The sequence below is a fragment of the Eptesicus fuscus genome, chromosome 1 (assembly GCF_027574615.1).
Source record: "Eptesicus fuscus isolate TK198812 chromosome 1, DD_ASM_mEF_20220401, whole genome shotgun sequence".
NCBI classification, from domain to species: domain Eukaryota; kingdom Metazoa; phylum Chordata; class Mammalia; order Chiroptera; family Vespertilionidae; genus Eptesicus; species Eptesicus fuscus.
In genome coordinates, this window is record NC_072473.1 from 13,891,011 (window position 1) to 13,908,603 (window position 17,593).

Genomic DNA, 17,593 nt, shown 5'->3' on the forward strand with positions numbered 1-17,593 from the left:
TCTTCAAGTTCACTGCTTCATTCCTCTCTCATCTCCATTCTTTCACTGTGCCCATGCAGGGAGATAATTTTATTGTATTTTTCAGTTCTAAAATTTCTACTTGGTTCTACTTTATATCTTCTACTTCTTGCTAACACTTTCTGCCTCATTTGTTTCTATTATGTGCATAATTGATCACTGACACATTTTTTTTTACAATTGTTGCCTTTAAATCCTTTTCAGATAATTCCACTATCTGTTTTTTAACAGTGTTGTAACCTATTTTTTTCTCATTATTGCTGAATTTAGGTATGATGAGTGATTTACAATTCTGTCTTAGATATTTTTTATATTATGGACTTTGGATATTATTTAAATCTTCTATTTCAGAAGGTCTCTACCGACCCCATGCATTGTGGGAAGTCAGGCCCTGCCTCATTACTGCCAGGCAAGTGTGGAAGTCCAAGCTCCCCATTCAAACTTAACATACACTGTGGAGAAAGTAAGGTATGCCTCATTACTGCTAGGTGAGGGCAGAAGTCCAGACTCCCCTTGTGGTTGCTACTGACATGATGGAGGGGATGTGGAGAGGGCATCTTATTACCTCTGGGTAGTGTTGAAAATATATTCTTGGAGACTTGGGCTCCTTGGACACCACCCCAATGGGGCGAGGTAAGGATATCTCATTACCAACTGATGAGAGTGGAAATAAAGGCTCTACATTTGGCTTTTGCTGATAGAGCCAGGGGAGGTGCACTGGGTTTGTTTTGTTTGTTTTCTGTGATGTGTGAGTAAGGCAGTTATTATCAAAAAGTTTTCTTTCATGCAAGGCTGATCCTTTCCTGGCCTATGGTTTAAAGGTTCTGATTATATCCTAGTTCTGCTCTCAAGGATGAATACCCCTTATCATAAATTTCTGCGGCCCGTGACACCACACTGTGGAAGGCTCTTCCTTGTTCTCTATCTTCCATGGCCACATTTGAAGTGGTACCAGGAAGAAAGCCCTCCTTGGAGACTGCAATTTTCACAGCCCATTTCCTGCTGGTACATCTTCCCAACAAATGGTGCCAAGACAACTGGATAGCTGCATGCTAAAGAATGAATTTGCACATCCACCCTACAGAGGATACAAAAATTAACTCAAAATGGATCTCAGATATACAGAAGTGCCCCTTCTCTGTGGGATATACATTCTAAGATACGCCCCCCCCTTCCTTGGATGCCTGAAACCACAGATAGTGCAGAACACTATATATACTATGTTTCTTCCCTGTACATACATACCTATGATAAAGTTTAATTTCCAAATTAGGCACAGTAAGATATTAACAACAACAACAAAAAGAACAGGTTTTTATTAGGGCTTTATTTTTGGCCGTGCCTGTGGGTGATTCTAAGTTGAAAGCTGCTTCAGCACCCAATCCTGGATAATGTAAAGGAGGCAAAAAGGAAGCCCAGATAACTCACCGTTTTGTCATTCCTCATGTTCCAAAGTCCTTCGCTGGTCTACCTTCTCTGCATATTTTACAGTCTCCTTGTTTGCTTTATATATGGAATAAATAAGCAGGAGGAATAGGGGGAAATTTGCCTACACCATCTTGTCCAGAATTAGAAATCTCCCCTTTTTGCTTCTTTTAAATAATAATTATTATTTTCTTTATTTTATTTTTCCATCACCTTTTATCTCCCCTATACCCTCTTGCACCTCTACTCATGCCTAAAATCACCACACGTTGTCTGCGTCCATGAGTTCTTTCTCTTTTCACTTTAAAAAAAAAAATGTGTCCACTGAGAATTTAAAATTGCATCATGCTTCTATTGGACAGAGCTTCTGTAGACCTTAGATTTCTCACGTGCAAATGAGAGGGTTAAGAATAGATGTTCTCCAGCCTGTCCTTTCCATTTCTATAATCCCATGATTCTAAGGATTATTGTTTGGCTTCTGTATATAATGCAAATGATGTAGATAATACTGTTGTTCTTTCCACTTACCTACATCATAGCTATCAGAAATGAAATAGTCCTGAAAAGCCCTTCAAATACCTCAAAATAGAGCCAAGGGATAATTGAAGGTTATTATTTTTAAATGAATGCCAACATGTTAAAATTTCCATAGGAAGTAGCTGGTAAGCAAGACTTTCTCCAAAGGAGCTTATTGCAGGTGTTAATCAGCTCACAATATATTTTTTTTTACTATTTGTGCTGAAAGGAGAATTAATTACTTCAATAGCTTTACTTCTTCATATACCTAAATAATGCACCCCCCACTCTGTGAAGAATAAACTAAATTTGATAGAGAAAGGTTTAATGGGTAGCTAAAAATAGCACTGTAATCTCCTTGAAAGAACTCCCAGTACTCCCTCTCCCTCTTTCTAGAAAGACTTTCCTTTTCTGAAACTATTAATGAATGGTCCTTGTTTCCTTGTGATTCTCTCCCTCATCCTATCCTCCCACATATTGTTTTTTTTTTTCTTCCACATATTTTGAAGGGCTTTAAAGTTCATTTTCTTCCAATATTCATGATAATGAATCTTTAAATCCATTAGCTCATTCACAGAACAATCCTAGTAACTTGGCCATGACATCCTGATTTACTAGAAGCCTTGTTTAAAAATTAAGACAGTGCCTTTCAGCTTTTGGTACAAGATGTAAAGTTCTGTCCCCATTATACAAAGTTCCCCAGTGATTCAGTTGTCTCATCCCAATTGCTTCCCTTGTAATATGTGTTCCTGTGTTATTCAACAAAAAAGGCCCTCCTGAAAGTCATTGGTGATTTCCTTCTTCCAAATTCAGTATTCTACTTACCAGGCCTTCTCAACACGTTCCCTACCCTTATTTCATATTATAACACTTTCTTCTGATTCTATTAAATATTTCTTGTTTCTTCACTTGGTTCCCTGTCCTTCTCATTATCTAATAATATGAATTTGTTAATCTTGTAAGCTATTCTTCAACCTGTCTTTTGTTATTCTACTTCTTGGGAAGAATATCCATTCTTAGTTTCAACTACAGCTTCTATGCTGATTATGTTCATATCTCTACTCCTTATCTCCTCATCTGAACTACAGTCCCAAATCTCCAGTCCTACTTAACATTTCCATTTGCACCACACCACAAACTGGAAATGTCTGAAACCAAACACTTCTTGCCTTCTCAATGACTTCCAGTCCAACTGTTTTGCAAAATGGCTCCAAGATTCTTTGCTTCAATGACTCTTTAATTTATAAACTTAAGTTATCTCTGATTTAACATTTCTTTCATTCCATCTCTATAATTAGGCACCAAATGCAGCATGTTTCCCCCTACAAACAGGAGTGGAGAGGAGTGGGAAAGGCCTTGGAGTTGATTAGACTTGTGTTTAAATTTAGCTAACTTATTTACCACTAGCACTGGGGGTGGGAGGTCCTTCAGCCTGGCCTGTGACCTTTCGTAGTCCGGGACCCCTCAGCGGATGTATGCCTGCTGGCTTGGGCTCTAAGCCAGCAGTCAGACATCCCTCTCGCAGTCCAGGGCTCTCGCAGTCCAGGGCTCTCGCAGTCCAGGACGCCTCGCTCCTTACTGCCCACCTGCAGTGGAGGTGGGAGAGGCTCCTGTCACTGCTGCTGTGCTCGCCAGCCATGAGCCCAGCTTCTGGCTGAGCGTCGCTCCCCCTGTGGGAGCGCACTGACTACCAGGGGGCAGCTCCTGCATTGAGCGTCTGCTCCATGGTGGTCAGTGCGTTTCATAGCAACCGATTGTTCCACCATTCGGTCAATTTGCATATTAGGGTTTTATTATATAGGAGGATAGCTTTGCATGAACTTAGATATATTATTTAACATCTAAGAGTTTCAGTGTTCTCACATGAAGAAGGAGAAAAATAGATGGAGTTTCTATGATGATTAAATGAGATAAATAAATGAAATAATTTGATAATTGCATTATAAATGTATGTATTCTTTTAAATTTATTGTTGAAAATATTACAGATGTCCCACTTTCCCACCTTTACCCACTTCCATCCATCCCCCTCTGGCTATCACCACACTGTTGTCTGTGTCCATGGGCTATGCATATGCATATGTTCTTTGGCTAATCTCCTCTACTTTTTTTACCCACTCCTCCCATTCCCCTTCCCCTCTGACCTCTGTCAGTCTTTTCCATATATCCATGCCTTTGGTTCTATTTTGTTTGTCAGTTTATTTTGTTTATTAGATTCCACATATAAGTGAGATCATATCCTATTTGTCTTTCTGTGTCTGGCTTATTTCGCTTAGCATAATAATCTCCAAGTTCATTGATGCTGTCCCAAAAGGTAAGAGTTCCTTCTTTTTTATAGATGCATAGTATTCCATTGTGTAACTGTACCACAGCATTTTTAACCACTCATCCACAGATGGGCACTTGGACTGTTTCCAGATCTGGCTATTGTAAATAACACTGCAATGAACATAGTGGTGCACATATTCTTTCTGACTGGTGTTTCAGAATTCTTAAAATATATTCCCAGAATTGGGATCACTGGGTCAAAAGGCAGTTCCATTTTTAATTTTTTTAAGGAAACTCCATACTGTTTTCCACAGTGGCTGCACCAGTCTGCATTCCCACCAACAGTGCACAAGGGTTGCCTTTTCTCCAAATCCTTGCCAGTACTTGTTTGATGATTTATTGATAGTAGCCATTCTGGCAGATGTGAAGTGATATCTCATTATGGTTTTAATTGGGATCTTTCTGATGATTAGCGATGTTGAATATCTTTCATATTCTCTTTTGGTCTATTCAGGTCCTTTGACCATTTTTAAGTGTATTGTTTGTCTTCCTGGTGTTGAGTTGTATAAGTTCTTTACATATTTGGGAAATTAACCCCTTGTCAGATGCCTCATTGGCAAATACGTTCTCCTATTCAGTGGGTTCCTTTTTCATTTTGTTGATGGTTTCCTTTGCTGTGCAGAAGCTTTTTAGTTTGATACAGTTCCATTTGTTTCTTTTTCCCTTTGTTCCTCTTGCCCTAGAAGATATATCAGCAAACATATTGCTCCAAGGTATGTCTGAGATTATACTGCCTGTGGTTTCTTCTAGGATTTTTATGGTTTTGCAAGTTACATTTAAGTCTTTTATTCGTTTTGAATTTATTCTTGTGTATATAGTAGGACTAAGAAAATGTTCGCTGCTACTTGGCTCCCTCATCTTCCTAGCTGTTACTTTCTCTGAATTACCACTGCCACAATGTTCAAATTTCTCAGTCTAATGTACTTAAAATACCACAAACACAGCCCCCATCCTATACTTCACTGCATCCTGCTTTCTTCCTACGGACCTGCTTCCTTAATTAATACAAACAGTGTCATTTGACTTCTTCACTCTAAGTGCACTCCCTTTCATTGGCAGATTGAAATGCAATTTATTTTATTGTCTTTATGGTTCCTGGCAGTTCCCTTTTCCTTTCCCTTGACCTAGACTATCTTTCTCCATTTCCGCTTTTCTCCATAATCTGGATCATTTATCCTAGTCCTCCAGTGCTGGAAGCCAATTCCAGCATGTCAGCAGGGCTGAATCATCTGGGATGGCTGAAAGTTATTTCCACAAACCTGAAAAGGATGATTGCTTGCTGCCAGAAGGCTCAGGGCATCTTAATCTACACGTTATTGCCTCCTACTGGCCAAACACCTAAACAGCCATGGGCAAATTCTTCCAATCTGACAATGGATTCTGTACCTAACTCTACCCTTTGATGTTTATATCTCCACCTTGCCTTAGGACAAATTATGTTAATAAAAAGCAAGGGGTCCTGAGACAAGAAGAACTTAGTTCCTTTAGCTAACTCTTTCTCTGACTTCCCAATATGCCTTTCAAAATTATGTTTCATCTCTGGACTCTTATTTAATTTACGCACAGCCCCTTCTCCAGATTGATGAACCCTTCTAGATGCCAGATCAAGACCACCAGCATTACTCCAGGCTGCCTTCATCTGTTTCCCAAGGTGACATTGGTTTCTTCCCCTGAAACTTTAACATCATCTTATCTCTAATTTCAGACTGTATAGGTCTTTGCCTCTACTCTCCAGCCTCCCAGACTTCACTCTAGCCCTTCTTGTCTGCCATCATCATTAATATCTGATAACATGCTGAATTGTATGTAATTGCTAATGTGCTAGATGAGTGCTTATAAAGCCTTTGATTTTGTTTACCAGTGATATTTCAAAACCTCATCTGGCTACTGGTGTTAGTTTTACTTTTTCTGTTCTAGTAAAGACCTTTTAAAACCATTTAAAATCCTCATTTCATGTTTAAAAGGATATTTTACAAAAACAGAAGAGCACGATGTTAGAATAAAATAATTTAAGTTGAATAAATTTAGATTTATTTTTAAAAAACGTTTTATTATCCTTATCCTTATTCTTTTCATTTTGGTGTAGACTAGAGGAAACTCTCAGAGAAATTCTTAGACAGGCATTTGGGAACCTCCATAATTGTCTCTATATAACTATTGTTTCTATAACATGGGTAATTTGGACTTAAAGAGTTCCTCCTATGAACCAAGTAGTGTAACTGTGAGTTTGTATCTGTGTGTATGAGATACACCTTACTATGTCAGTCTACAGATAGCAGCGCCAAGGCATAAGAAGCTTAAAACTTGTTCCAAAAAAACAACACCACAACCCAAGTGTAATCATGAGAAATTACATCAGGCATATCTAATTTGAAGGATAGTCTACAAAATATCTGACCATTACTCCTCAAAACTGACAAGGCTATGAGAAATAAGGAAAGGCTGAAAAACTGTTACAAATCATGCATGACAATTAAATGCAATGCAATTTCCAAGACTGGATCCTGAAACAGAAAAAATACATTAACATAAAATTGGTGGTATAAAGCCTGGAGATTAGTTAATATTAACACACCAGTGTGTGTTTCTTATATTTGACAAATGTACCATAGTAGTGTGAGATAAGATTGGAGGACATAAACTGGTTCAAGAGAATATGGGAACCCCTTGTACAATCTGTGTAATTTTTCCATAATCTAAAATTATTCCACACAAAAAGTTTAATTAAAATATTGAGAAGAGGTTCTACTGGCAAATTCCTTCAGAAACTTTGGGGTAAATAATGTCCAATGGAGTATCTCAATTCCTGTAATTATCAGTTTTCTGAGATACCTAATATGCATTGTGACTATAATATAAGAGATATAGGATGTTATATTTACCAACATATTTGGCCAGCTACCTATTCTTTCTTTAGAAAGTAGCTTTCCAGAAAAATGCTGAGATGGAGAATGTTTTTCCCAGTGTTTCACGGACTTTTACCCAATATCTGATCAGGTTCAAATTTTAATCAGCAACTTTTGATGAAGAGAGAAAAATGCCATGAATATGTAACTGGCAAAAGACTAAAACTAGAAGATACAATGATGAATGAGAGAATCAGCATTAATGTTATATTAATGGGCTGCTGCAATTGACCATAGGATGACTATAAATGATAAATATATAGCCTACTTTTAGTTAAATGGAGAAATAAAAAATCAATCATGTAAGTACAGGATGAGGAAGAATGGACTCAAATGCCCATCATGTTCTGGTGAGGGGCTTTGTGTCTTGACTTCATAGGTAGAATGAGTACAACTGTCATGCTTAGTAATAAATACGTATAAAGTTAAGGCCATTTCTGCAGATTTGTTTAGTTCTATGTGCCATATCACAAAAGCTCCTCAATGAATCATTTCCAAAGAAGGAACAGGATGATGTGCATCTTGGAAACCATGTCATATTAAGAAATATTTTAGAAAACTAGGAATTTAACCCTGATGAACAAAAACCTTAAGGGGATTTGACAGTGGTCCTTAAATATACAAGGATACAAGGAGAGTCAAACCTATTCAGTGTAACTTCAACTTTTGCTAAAGAGAGAAAAATGCCATGAACATGTAACTGGCAAAAGAAGGAGGATCTAAGGAAACAAACAAATCCACTATTTTTCCTCCTATGGAAATAATTGATTTTTTTTTAAAAAAAGCACAACTATGTGGATAAGTTCATGGCTTGCTTCAAATATGCTCCTAAACTGAGCCAGAATTAGCAAGAAATGAGCAATGGAGGCACCTATGACACCAATGTTGCGGAAACACTCTCTCTCAAGGTCCTAGAAAGGCCTATAGGCTCAACCTCTGAGAGTGAGTGTCACTTTAAATTTTGCTTATGAGATACCTGCTTACCTTGCCCTAGTCCAAGGCCTGTGATTGGTCAGGTCATCAAAGCCCTCTGTGACATCACATTAAATGTTTCCCTAGGTAACGGCTATATAACTATCTACCAGTCAGTATGGTCTCTTGCTCCAGAGCCTGAAGAGAAAGAGACCTTGGGCCACATCTCCCAACTGGAGGTAGGCGATAAGTCTGTACCAATTCTACCATGTAGAAATGGCCTGGGCCCCAAAGCAGAAGTGGGCAGAGCCAAATCTAAGGGATTCCAGGGCTGGCAGGGCCTACAGAGATGGCAGGCGAGGCAGAGGTGGCAGAGATGGCAGAGGCCAGGGCTGGGGCAGCTCCTCCAGCCACCTGGAGCCTAGAGCTCCTGGCCCCCGAAGCCTTCCTCTTGTTTTTAAGATAAAAAACAGTCTGATCGGTGCAGTTATTGGTCATGGCGGATCAAAAATAAGAGACATCCAGAGTATGACAAACACGAAAATACAGATCATACCGGTACAGGGTGATTCCGAAGCCGAGGTAAACATTTTTGGCAGCAAGGAGATGCAAGCAAAGGCCAAAGCAGTTATAGAAACTATTGTTGAAAAAGAAGGAAGCAACTACCAGTATTCAGAATGCATTGTTAATAATGCTGCATCGCAACCATCTGTTGCAAGAGACTTAACCACAGATAACACTGTTAGAGAAGTTCGACCACCGATAGACTGGGATCGAATTAGGGCAAGAGAGAAAGACTGGGAAAAAAGAAGATGGGAAGATTTAGCACCAATTAGAAAAAACTTTTATATAGAATCCAAAGCAACAAGTTCTCTGTCTCAAATGCAGGCAGATATTTGGAGGAAAGAAAATTTCAATATAATTTGTGATGATTTGAAAGATGGTGAAAAACGTTCTATCCCCAATCCAACTTTTAAATTTGAAGACGCTTTCCAGAATTATCCTGAATTAATGAAAAACATTCAAAAAGCAGGGTTTCAAAAGCCAATGCCAATTCAATCACAGGTGTGGCCAATTGTTCTACAAGGCATAGATCTTGTAGGAGTCTCCCAAACTGGAACAGGCAAAACTTTGTCCTATTTATTGCCTGGGCTTATTCACATCAATTCTCAACTAACACCCAGAGAACAAAGGAAAGGTCCTGGCATGCTAGTCCTTACACCAACTAGAGAATTAGCTCTCCAGGTGGGAAATGAATGTTCTAAGTATTCATATAAAAATCTTAAAAGTCTTTGTATATATGGTGGTGGAAATAGACAACAACAAATAAAAGACATTGCCGAAGACATAGACATCATTATTGCAACTCCTGGGCGACTGCATGATCTGCAAATGAATAATTTTGTCAACCTTAGAAGCATAACCTACTTAGTCTTAGATGAAGCTGATAGAATGCTAGATATGGGATTTCAATATCAGATAATGAAGATTTTATTAGATGTGCGCCCAGATCGGCAAACTGTTATGACAAGTGCAACTTGGCCAGATCCCATTCGTCGACTTGCAAAAACTTATTTGAAAGAGCCTATGATGGTTTATGTTGGTACTCTGGATCTAGTTGCTGTAAATACAGTGAAGCAAAATATAATTGTTACCACAGAAGCAGAAAAACGATCTCTTATCCAAGAATTCCTACAGAGCCTGTCACCCAAAGAAAAAGTCATCGTGTTTGTCGGTAGAAAACTTGTCGCTGATGACTTATCCAGCGATTTAAGCATCCAAGGCCTATCTGTACAATCCCTGCATGGAAACAGAGAACAAAGTGAACGTGAGCAAGCATTAGATGACTTCAAAACTGGAAAGGTGAGAATACTAATTTCTACTGATTTAGCAGCCCGTGGTCTTGATGTTGATGATGTCACACATGTATATAATTACGATTTCCCAAGAAATATTGAAGAATATGTACACAGAATAGGGCGTACTGGAAGAGCAGGGAAGACTGGCATGTCCATTACCCTTATGACTAAAAAAGATTGGAAGATTGCTCCTGAATTGATTAAAATTCTGGAAAGATCAAGTCAAAGTATCCCAGAAGCTCTTGTAACAATGGCCAAAAAATACAAGTTAGATGAACAAAAAGAAGACACAGGAAGAAAATCAAAACTATTTCAACAACAACCCAAAGAGTTTCAATAAGATCTTCAGTGAAGAGAAGTTGTGGTAGACTATCAGAAGATTCAAGATATGTTAAAGATATGCAGTGTTCAAGATACATATTGGAAAGTATTGGAAACATACTGGTAGTTTGAAGACAATGGACTGTTTAATAATACCACTAAGCTTTCAATATTGTGTAAGCTCCTTAATAAAGTCAAGTGATTTGAAAATGACAGACTGAGAGATTCTGTGGGGGGAAAATAGATATTATGTGTTGGTTAAAGTTTAGATTATATTATAGCCTGCCATGTCCATCTGTGTCTTCTCTAAAAGACTTGGTAGTAGATAACAATGGTGCTTTTCTTGCTTTAAAATAGTTGTACTGAATTGAAATATAGTTTTTATCAAGCGTATCACAGTCAATATATTCCATTTTCACCCAGTGATCAGTACCACAATAAGCCCTAAAAATATCTCCACTGTACTTACCTAATTATTTTAATTCATAAGAAAACTAGAGGCCCCGTGCATGAATTTGTGCATGGGTGGGGTCTGGCCGGCCCACCCCAATCAGGGCCATCGGGTCGAGTGGCCAGGGGGTGGGGGGGAGGGACATGGGAGATTGGCTGGCTGGCCCGCCCCCCATTGGGGGGGGCAATCAGGGGTGGGGCCAGCTGGGGGGAGGGGTTAGGGGTGGTTGGCCGATTGGTCCCGCCCCTGATTGGGCCAATCGGGGGCAGCGCTGGCTAGGGGGAGGGGACATGGGTGGTTGGCTGGCTGGCCACGCCCCTTGGTCAAACTCCCCTGCCAAAGGGACAATTTGCATATTAGCCTTTTATTATATAGGATAACTGCTAAATCTTCTAGATTCCCAAATTCTATTTTTTTCCCAATAGATGTGACTTACAGAACAGGGTGCCTGACTCAGTGCAAATCATATTTTCATACAAACTCTGTTACCAACCATGGGTAAAAATGTTGAGGTCTTGCCTTTGGAGGTCTCACTTTCTACACTAGTAAATTTGGGTGGTTGTATTAAATAATGTTGGGGTCCCTTTCACCTCTAAATTCTATGATATTATAACCAAAATTACATACCCCAGCCTTATATTAACACTTACTTTTCTAATCTATGGAAGAGTACATCCTGTGTAACAAATTGAAAAGTGAACCCCCGTTTAATAACCAGAATAGTGTATTCTACTTTTTTTAAATATATTTTATTGATTTTTTATAGAGAAGAAGGGAGAGGAATAGAGAGTGAGAAACATCGATCAGCTGCCTCCTGCACGCCCCCCACTGGGGATGTGCCTGCAACCAAGGTACATGCCCTTGACTGGAATCAAACCTGGGACCCTTCAGTCCGCAGGCTGATGCTCTATCCACTGAGCCAAACCTGTTAGGGCAGTGGTCGGCAAACCGCGGCTTGCGAGCCACATGCGGCTCTTTGGCCCCTTGAGTGCTCTAATGCCACTTCTTCAAAATAGACTTGCCCAGGCCGAAAATCGACTTCTGTGCATGGGCTACGAAGTTTCAATCGCACTGTACGTGTGCACCCGCACATGGTATTTTGTGGAAAAGCCACACTCAAGTGGCCAAAGAGCCGCATGTGGCTCGCGAGCCGCGGTTTGCCCACCACTGAGTTAGGGCTCTGCTTTTGTGTGTGTGTGTGTGTGTGTGTGTGTGTGTGTGTGTGTGTGTGTGTTTAGCAGGCTTCATTCACTTTATTTTTCTTGTATAAAATTACGTAGTGGCCACAGCTGGAGCCTGGGTCCTCTACACAGAAACTCTGGTGTGGGTCTTTACAAGATGGCCAGTGAGTTCCTGATAGGGAGACTTGGTGAACACAGTATCTTTCCAGAGATCTGGGGTGAGATAGCTGTAGGTCTTAGAGATGGCATCAAAGGTGGCCCTGGCGAAGTTGCCCAGGGTGGCAGTGCAGCCCCTGGCCGAGGTATAGCAGTCGTTAATAGCGGCCATCAGCAATAGCTTCTTGGGCACAGGGGCAGAGACAATGCCAGTACTCCTGGGGACAGGGATGGAGTGCATCGGTAGAGCCACAGCGGCCAGTCACCTTGCGAGGAAAAGTGTGGGGCTTACCTATTTTGTTCCCCCATTAGCCTCGCTTCACAGGGACAATAGGGAGCTTGGCCAAGATGATGGTTCCATGGATAGCAGTGGCTACTTCCTTTGAGCACTTAACACCCAGACCAACATGTCCATTGTACTCCCCAATGGCGACAAATACCTTGAACCGGGTCATCTGGCCAGCATCTGTCTGCTTTTGCATGGGCATACTCTTTAAAACCTCATCCTTGAGGGATGCTCCAAAGAAAAAGTCAATGATCTCAGATTCCTTGATGGGCAAAGAGAATAGATAGATCTCCTATAGGGACTTAATCTTCATGTCCTCCTTGACAAAGCAGCTCAGCTTGGGAATCCAATAGTCCTGGGCCTTGCCTGCTCAAGCTCCACAGACTCAGCCCCGACCCCAACCTCAGCAGCCAGAGATCTTGCCTTGATGCAGCTGCCAAATCCTCCACTGAAGCCCTTGTAGCCTCCTTTACAGCGCCCTCTCCCCGCCCCCCCCCCCCCCAGCCTCTTCACAGCACTGGTGTCATCTGCCATTTGGTGTTTCCTCGAAAAGAAGCACATTCTGCTTTTTTATTGACTTTTTTGTGATGTGACTCACAAGTTATCTATTTTCTTTTCATCAGATTTTATTTTTCAATTTGTCTTGAAAAGGTCAAAACCACATACATACTTCAGGGGAAAAAAACGTGAAAGAAAAATATATCTAATCTACTGGGAAAAACAGTAAAAGATAACCAAATGACATTTTTGCCATAGAAACCAATTTCAGTAAAACTCCTAATTTAAAATTCTATCTCTTATGTTTTCTTTAGATGCAATTTGCATCTTCTCACATTGCAAGAAAAAATACAACGATGCTGAGTTTTAAATTTCAGTGTTTTTGAGAACATGCGAATTAGCAAAGCCTTAAAATTTCTGGCAAAACAACAACAAAAAAATTAATGCAACAATCTTTTTTCTCCAGCATGCCTCAGCTGTGACCACAACAACTAAGTCAGAAATTAATGAAATAAAGAGTGAAACACTCTAAGTATAGGTGTTGGAGGTTTAAATTCTGGCTTTAAAGGTTCTTTATATAGGCCTCAACATCCACCTAATAAAAAAGTAACATGCTAATTGACTGTACCTTCATGATACCCACCAGCCAATCAGGAGTGAGTATGCAAATTAACCCAACAAAGATGGCAGGTTGATTTGCATACACAGGCATCAAGGGGGCGGGACACAGGCAGGCCTCTGGGCAGCGTGGCAAGGCAGAAAGGTGGCTCCGGCCAGAGCGAAGGCGGTGCCAGCAGCCAGGGGAAGGCAGGCCCATTCTTGCATGAATATTCATGCATCAGGCCTCTAGTCTCTTAAAAAAATTAATAATAATGGTTAACATTTTTGAGTGTCTGATATATACCAGGTGCTTTATCTTATAACCTATAATCTTTATCAAAAACCCCACTTGGAAGGTAATCTCATCCACATTTTACAGAGGATGAAACAAGGTCAGAGGAACTAACTCGCCTATGGTGCAAGACAATATGCTTGTCTTGAGGTTGCCCACATGTTTGGATTTAGTGAAACAGAGAGGTATGTACAAATTTACTCCACAGCAAAGCAGTCTATAGCCAAACCCATGTCAGAAGCTCAAATGACCTGTTACTGTTCGCTCAGAGCAGAAATGATGAATGTTTAGCAAATTGGAGTATATGTTACTTGCTAGAACCCCTCCTAGGGGAAATCCTATATTTCTTAGATAAAAATGTAACAATTAAACCACTTGAGATAGGAAGTGAGGTTCCTCAGTCATGTTCAAGAAACAACAAAATTACCACTCCATGTCTATGAGTAAAAACAGGAGAGAAACATACACTTCTTATAAAAGAAAAGGCAGAAAAGAACCACTGTATGGGGCTAAAGTAGAAGTAGATAAGTGGTTCTCAACCAGGGGAACTTTTTGCCCCACCCATCCAGATGTCTAGCAATATATGGAGGCAGTATTGGTTTTTTCAACTACAGAGGGTGGAGGTGATGCAGCAAGGTACTACTGGCACCTACTAGGTAGAGATCAAGGGTACTGCTAAACAGACAGCCCCACACAACAAAGAATGATTTGGTCCCAAACATCAATAGGGCTGAGATGGAGAATCCATGAGAGAGCAGAATCAAACAAAACTAAGTGCATTGTAACCAAGAAAGGACTTCAAAGGAAAAAAAAATAGAGAATTTTAAAATTATGTCTTGTGGGTTATTCAGAATGAAGTCCTATACCCTTCCTATCCTTGGTTTAGTCTATATTAGTGGTTCTCCACCAGGGCCAATTTTACCAGTGTATGGAGGCAGATTGGGTTGTCACAACTTGGGGAAGGGGTGTTGGCATATCCTTGGAAAGGTCCCGTGATGCTGCTAAACACCCCAGAATGCACAGGGCAACCCCTCAAAACCAAGAATGATGTGGCCCAAATGTCAGCAGAGCCACAGTTGAGAAGCCTTGCAATAGATGAAGCACAACACGCCCTGTCCCCAAATTCAATTGCAGAGAAACCAAGAAGGAAGTTCAGGGACAAAAACAAAAAGAGGATATTTATTTTTCATATCCTCTCTTATATCAAACCCTCCACCAACTTTCCTATCTTTGTTATACTCTATAACAAGTTTCTGAATTAATTTTGCCTTGTAGGGGACATTTGGCAGTATCTGTAGCCATTTTTGGTTGTTCTACTAAGACAGCAGGATTGCTACTGGCATCCAATAGTGGGTTGAAGTCAGGGATAAAGATAATGCACAGGGCTATGGATTATCTACAAGAACGGATTTTTCAGCCTAAAACATCTATGTTATTGAGGTCAAGAAACTGGTTTACAGTGATTGACAAAGTTTTTGTGAGTGAATTGCTTTTTATTTTATTTTTTATTTTTAATATGTTTTTACTAGCAGCCCAGTGCACAAAATTCGTGCACTTGGGGCGGTCCCTCAGCCTGGGGTGCGCCCTCTTGCTGTCCAGGAGCCCTCAGGGGATGTCTGACTGACAGCTTAGGCCTGCTCCCTGTCGGACATCCTTAGTGCTGCCACGGAGGTGGAAGAGACTCCTGCCACCTCCGCTGCACTCACCCGCTGAGCAGTGCTCCTGTGTCTGCCCCTTGGTGGTCAGTGTGCGTCATAGCGACTGGTCGTTCTGCTGTTCAGTCGATTTGCATATTACCCTTTTATTATATAGGATTGATTTCAGAGAAGGAGAGAGAGATAGAAACATCAATGATGAGAGAGAATCATTGATCGGCTGCCTCCTGCATGCCCCCTGCTAGGGATTGAGCCCGCAACCCAGGCATGTGCCCTTGACCGGAATCAAACCCAGGACCCTTCAGTCCCCAACCTGACACTCTATCCACTGAGCCAAACCAGCTAGGGCGTGAATTGCTTTTTACTGAGTTCTGCATCCAAGTTGGAACAATGTGACAAGATGGCACTGAATATGGTTTTTCACAGATGATAAAGTATGAGGATTCAGCTGACCTTAGGATTATTCCTACAAAATGCTTAGCATGGTGATTCACATTCAGTAGGTACTCAGCAAATATTAGTTCCCTTCCACCCTGCCTCTCCCACTGCATAATGCTTGGTCACATATCTGGAGGCTGTTACATTGTTGCCCCTACTTGGAATGCCCTTTTTCCTTCCTCTCTGCCTGGACAACCAGATTTTATCATTCTGGGTCCAGCCAAAGTACCACATCTTCCCTAAGATCCCATCTGCTCTCTTCCATTTCAAAACTTCTATAGCTCTCATTATCTACCAATAATGTTGACATCTGCACTATACCAGCTTGCATTCCTACAGAGACCATTTTGAAAACTTCAAATTAATTGAGAAATTGCATTATCAAATATTTCAATACATTATAAAATATCTGACAGTTCAAACAGTTTTATTCTGCATGACTGACAAATCAGAAGAGAATATTTCTGTGCTAGATCTGCCTAAGAACCAATATACAATAAAAATAGAAATTTTAAATCAATGAAGAAAGGAAAGTTTATTCCAAATCAAGTTTAAGAATTTAAAAATACATAATACATATATACACATACATCAGGACAATTGTTCATAAAACTACTATTTAAAAATAAAAGAACTTAAAGCTCATATAGGAAAACAATTTCTGATATAAAAGTGGAAACAAATTTAAACATAAAAGTAACCACAGAAAAATTAAAGGTAAATATTAATAGGTTGAACAATGTAAAAATGAAATATCAAAAATACCATAAAAAGGCAAAGGAAACACCAGATAATGATCTAAAATATATAATACAATCATAGTTATTTATATTTAATATAGAGATATTTTTTACAAATAAAAAATAAAACATTTATTCCAAGATAGATATATGGGAAGAAATGTGAAAGGCAATTCACCAAACAAACAAACAAGTGAATAATAAACATGTGAAAAGTGGTTAACTACTTTATAATGAAAGGAACGAAAATTAAACAAATGATATCACTTTTCCTCTAGAAAATTTGGCTATGATTAGAAAATGCACCTGGAAATGGCTACTATTAGTAAGTAAGCAGAGAAATAAATATGGACAAATTATAATTTGGTAAAATTATATTCTTTGGAGGGGTAGTTGAGATTGTACATAATATCTGTATATGTTTAATAGACTTTGACCCAATAATATCACTTCTGGACATTTACCCTAAGCAGATACGCATATACACATACAAGGCCATTTACCATAGGGTTACTTAAAATAATGAAATTTTACAGGAAAAATCCTCAGTGTTCAATGATAGTTTACTAAACCGCAGCTATATTTTTCTGACTTGGAATAGAAGAAATTATGTTCTTAAAGAATATTTAGCCTTGGCAGGTGTGCTCAGTGGTTGGAGCGCCAGCCCACCCACTGAAGGGTCGCAAGTTCCAGTCCTAGTTAAGGGAATGTACCTCAGTTGCAGGTTCAATCCCCAGCCTCAGTGGGGGCTTATGCAGGAGGCAACCAATTGATGAGTCTCTCTCACATTGATATTTCTCTCTCTCCCTCTTTTCTCCTCTCTCTCTCTCTCTCTCTCTCTCTCTCTCTCTCTCTCTCTCTTTTCCTCTCCATTCCACTCTCTCTAAAAAAGCATAGAAAAAATATCCTCAGGTGAAGATTAACAAAAAAAAAATTTTGAAAGTATGAAGCAAATTAGTTTATAATATAAGATCATCTTTTTTGTTTTTAGACAATAACATTAGTCCATATA

At 39.7% G+C, this 17,593-nt stretch overlaps 1 protein-coding gene and 1 pseudogene across 1 annotated transcript; one reads left to right on the forward strand and one right to left on the reverse strand.

The window, feature by feature from the left end:
• The first annotated feature begins 8,380 nt into the window (after positions 1-8,380).
• DDX53 (DEAD-box helicase 53) lies at positions 8,381-10,472 on the forward strand. Its single transcript, XM_028129732.2, has one exon. It carries the CDS (start codon positions 8,381-8,383, stop codon positions 10,301-10,303), a length of 1,923 nt encoding a protein of 640 aa, XP_027985533.2. The 3' UTR covers positions 10,304-10,472.
• A 1,535-nt stretch (positions 10,473-12,007) lies between these two features.
• On the reverse strand, positions 12,008-12,686 carry LOC103297848 (40S ribosomal protein S2-like; annotated as a pseudogene).
• Between the last annotated feature and the right edge of the window lie 4,907 nt (positions 12,687-17,593).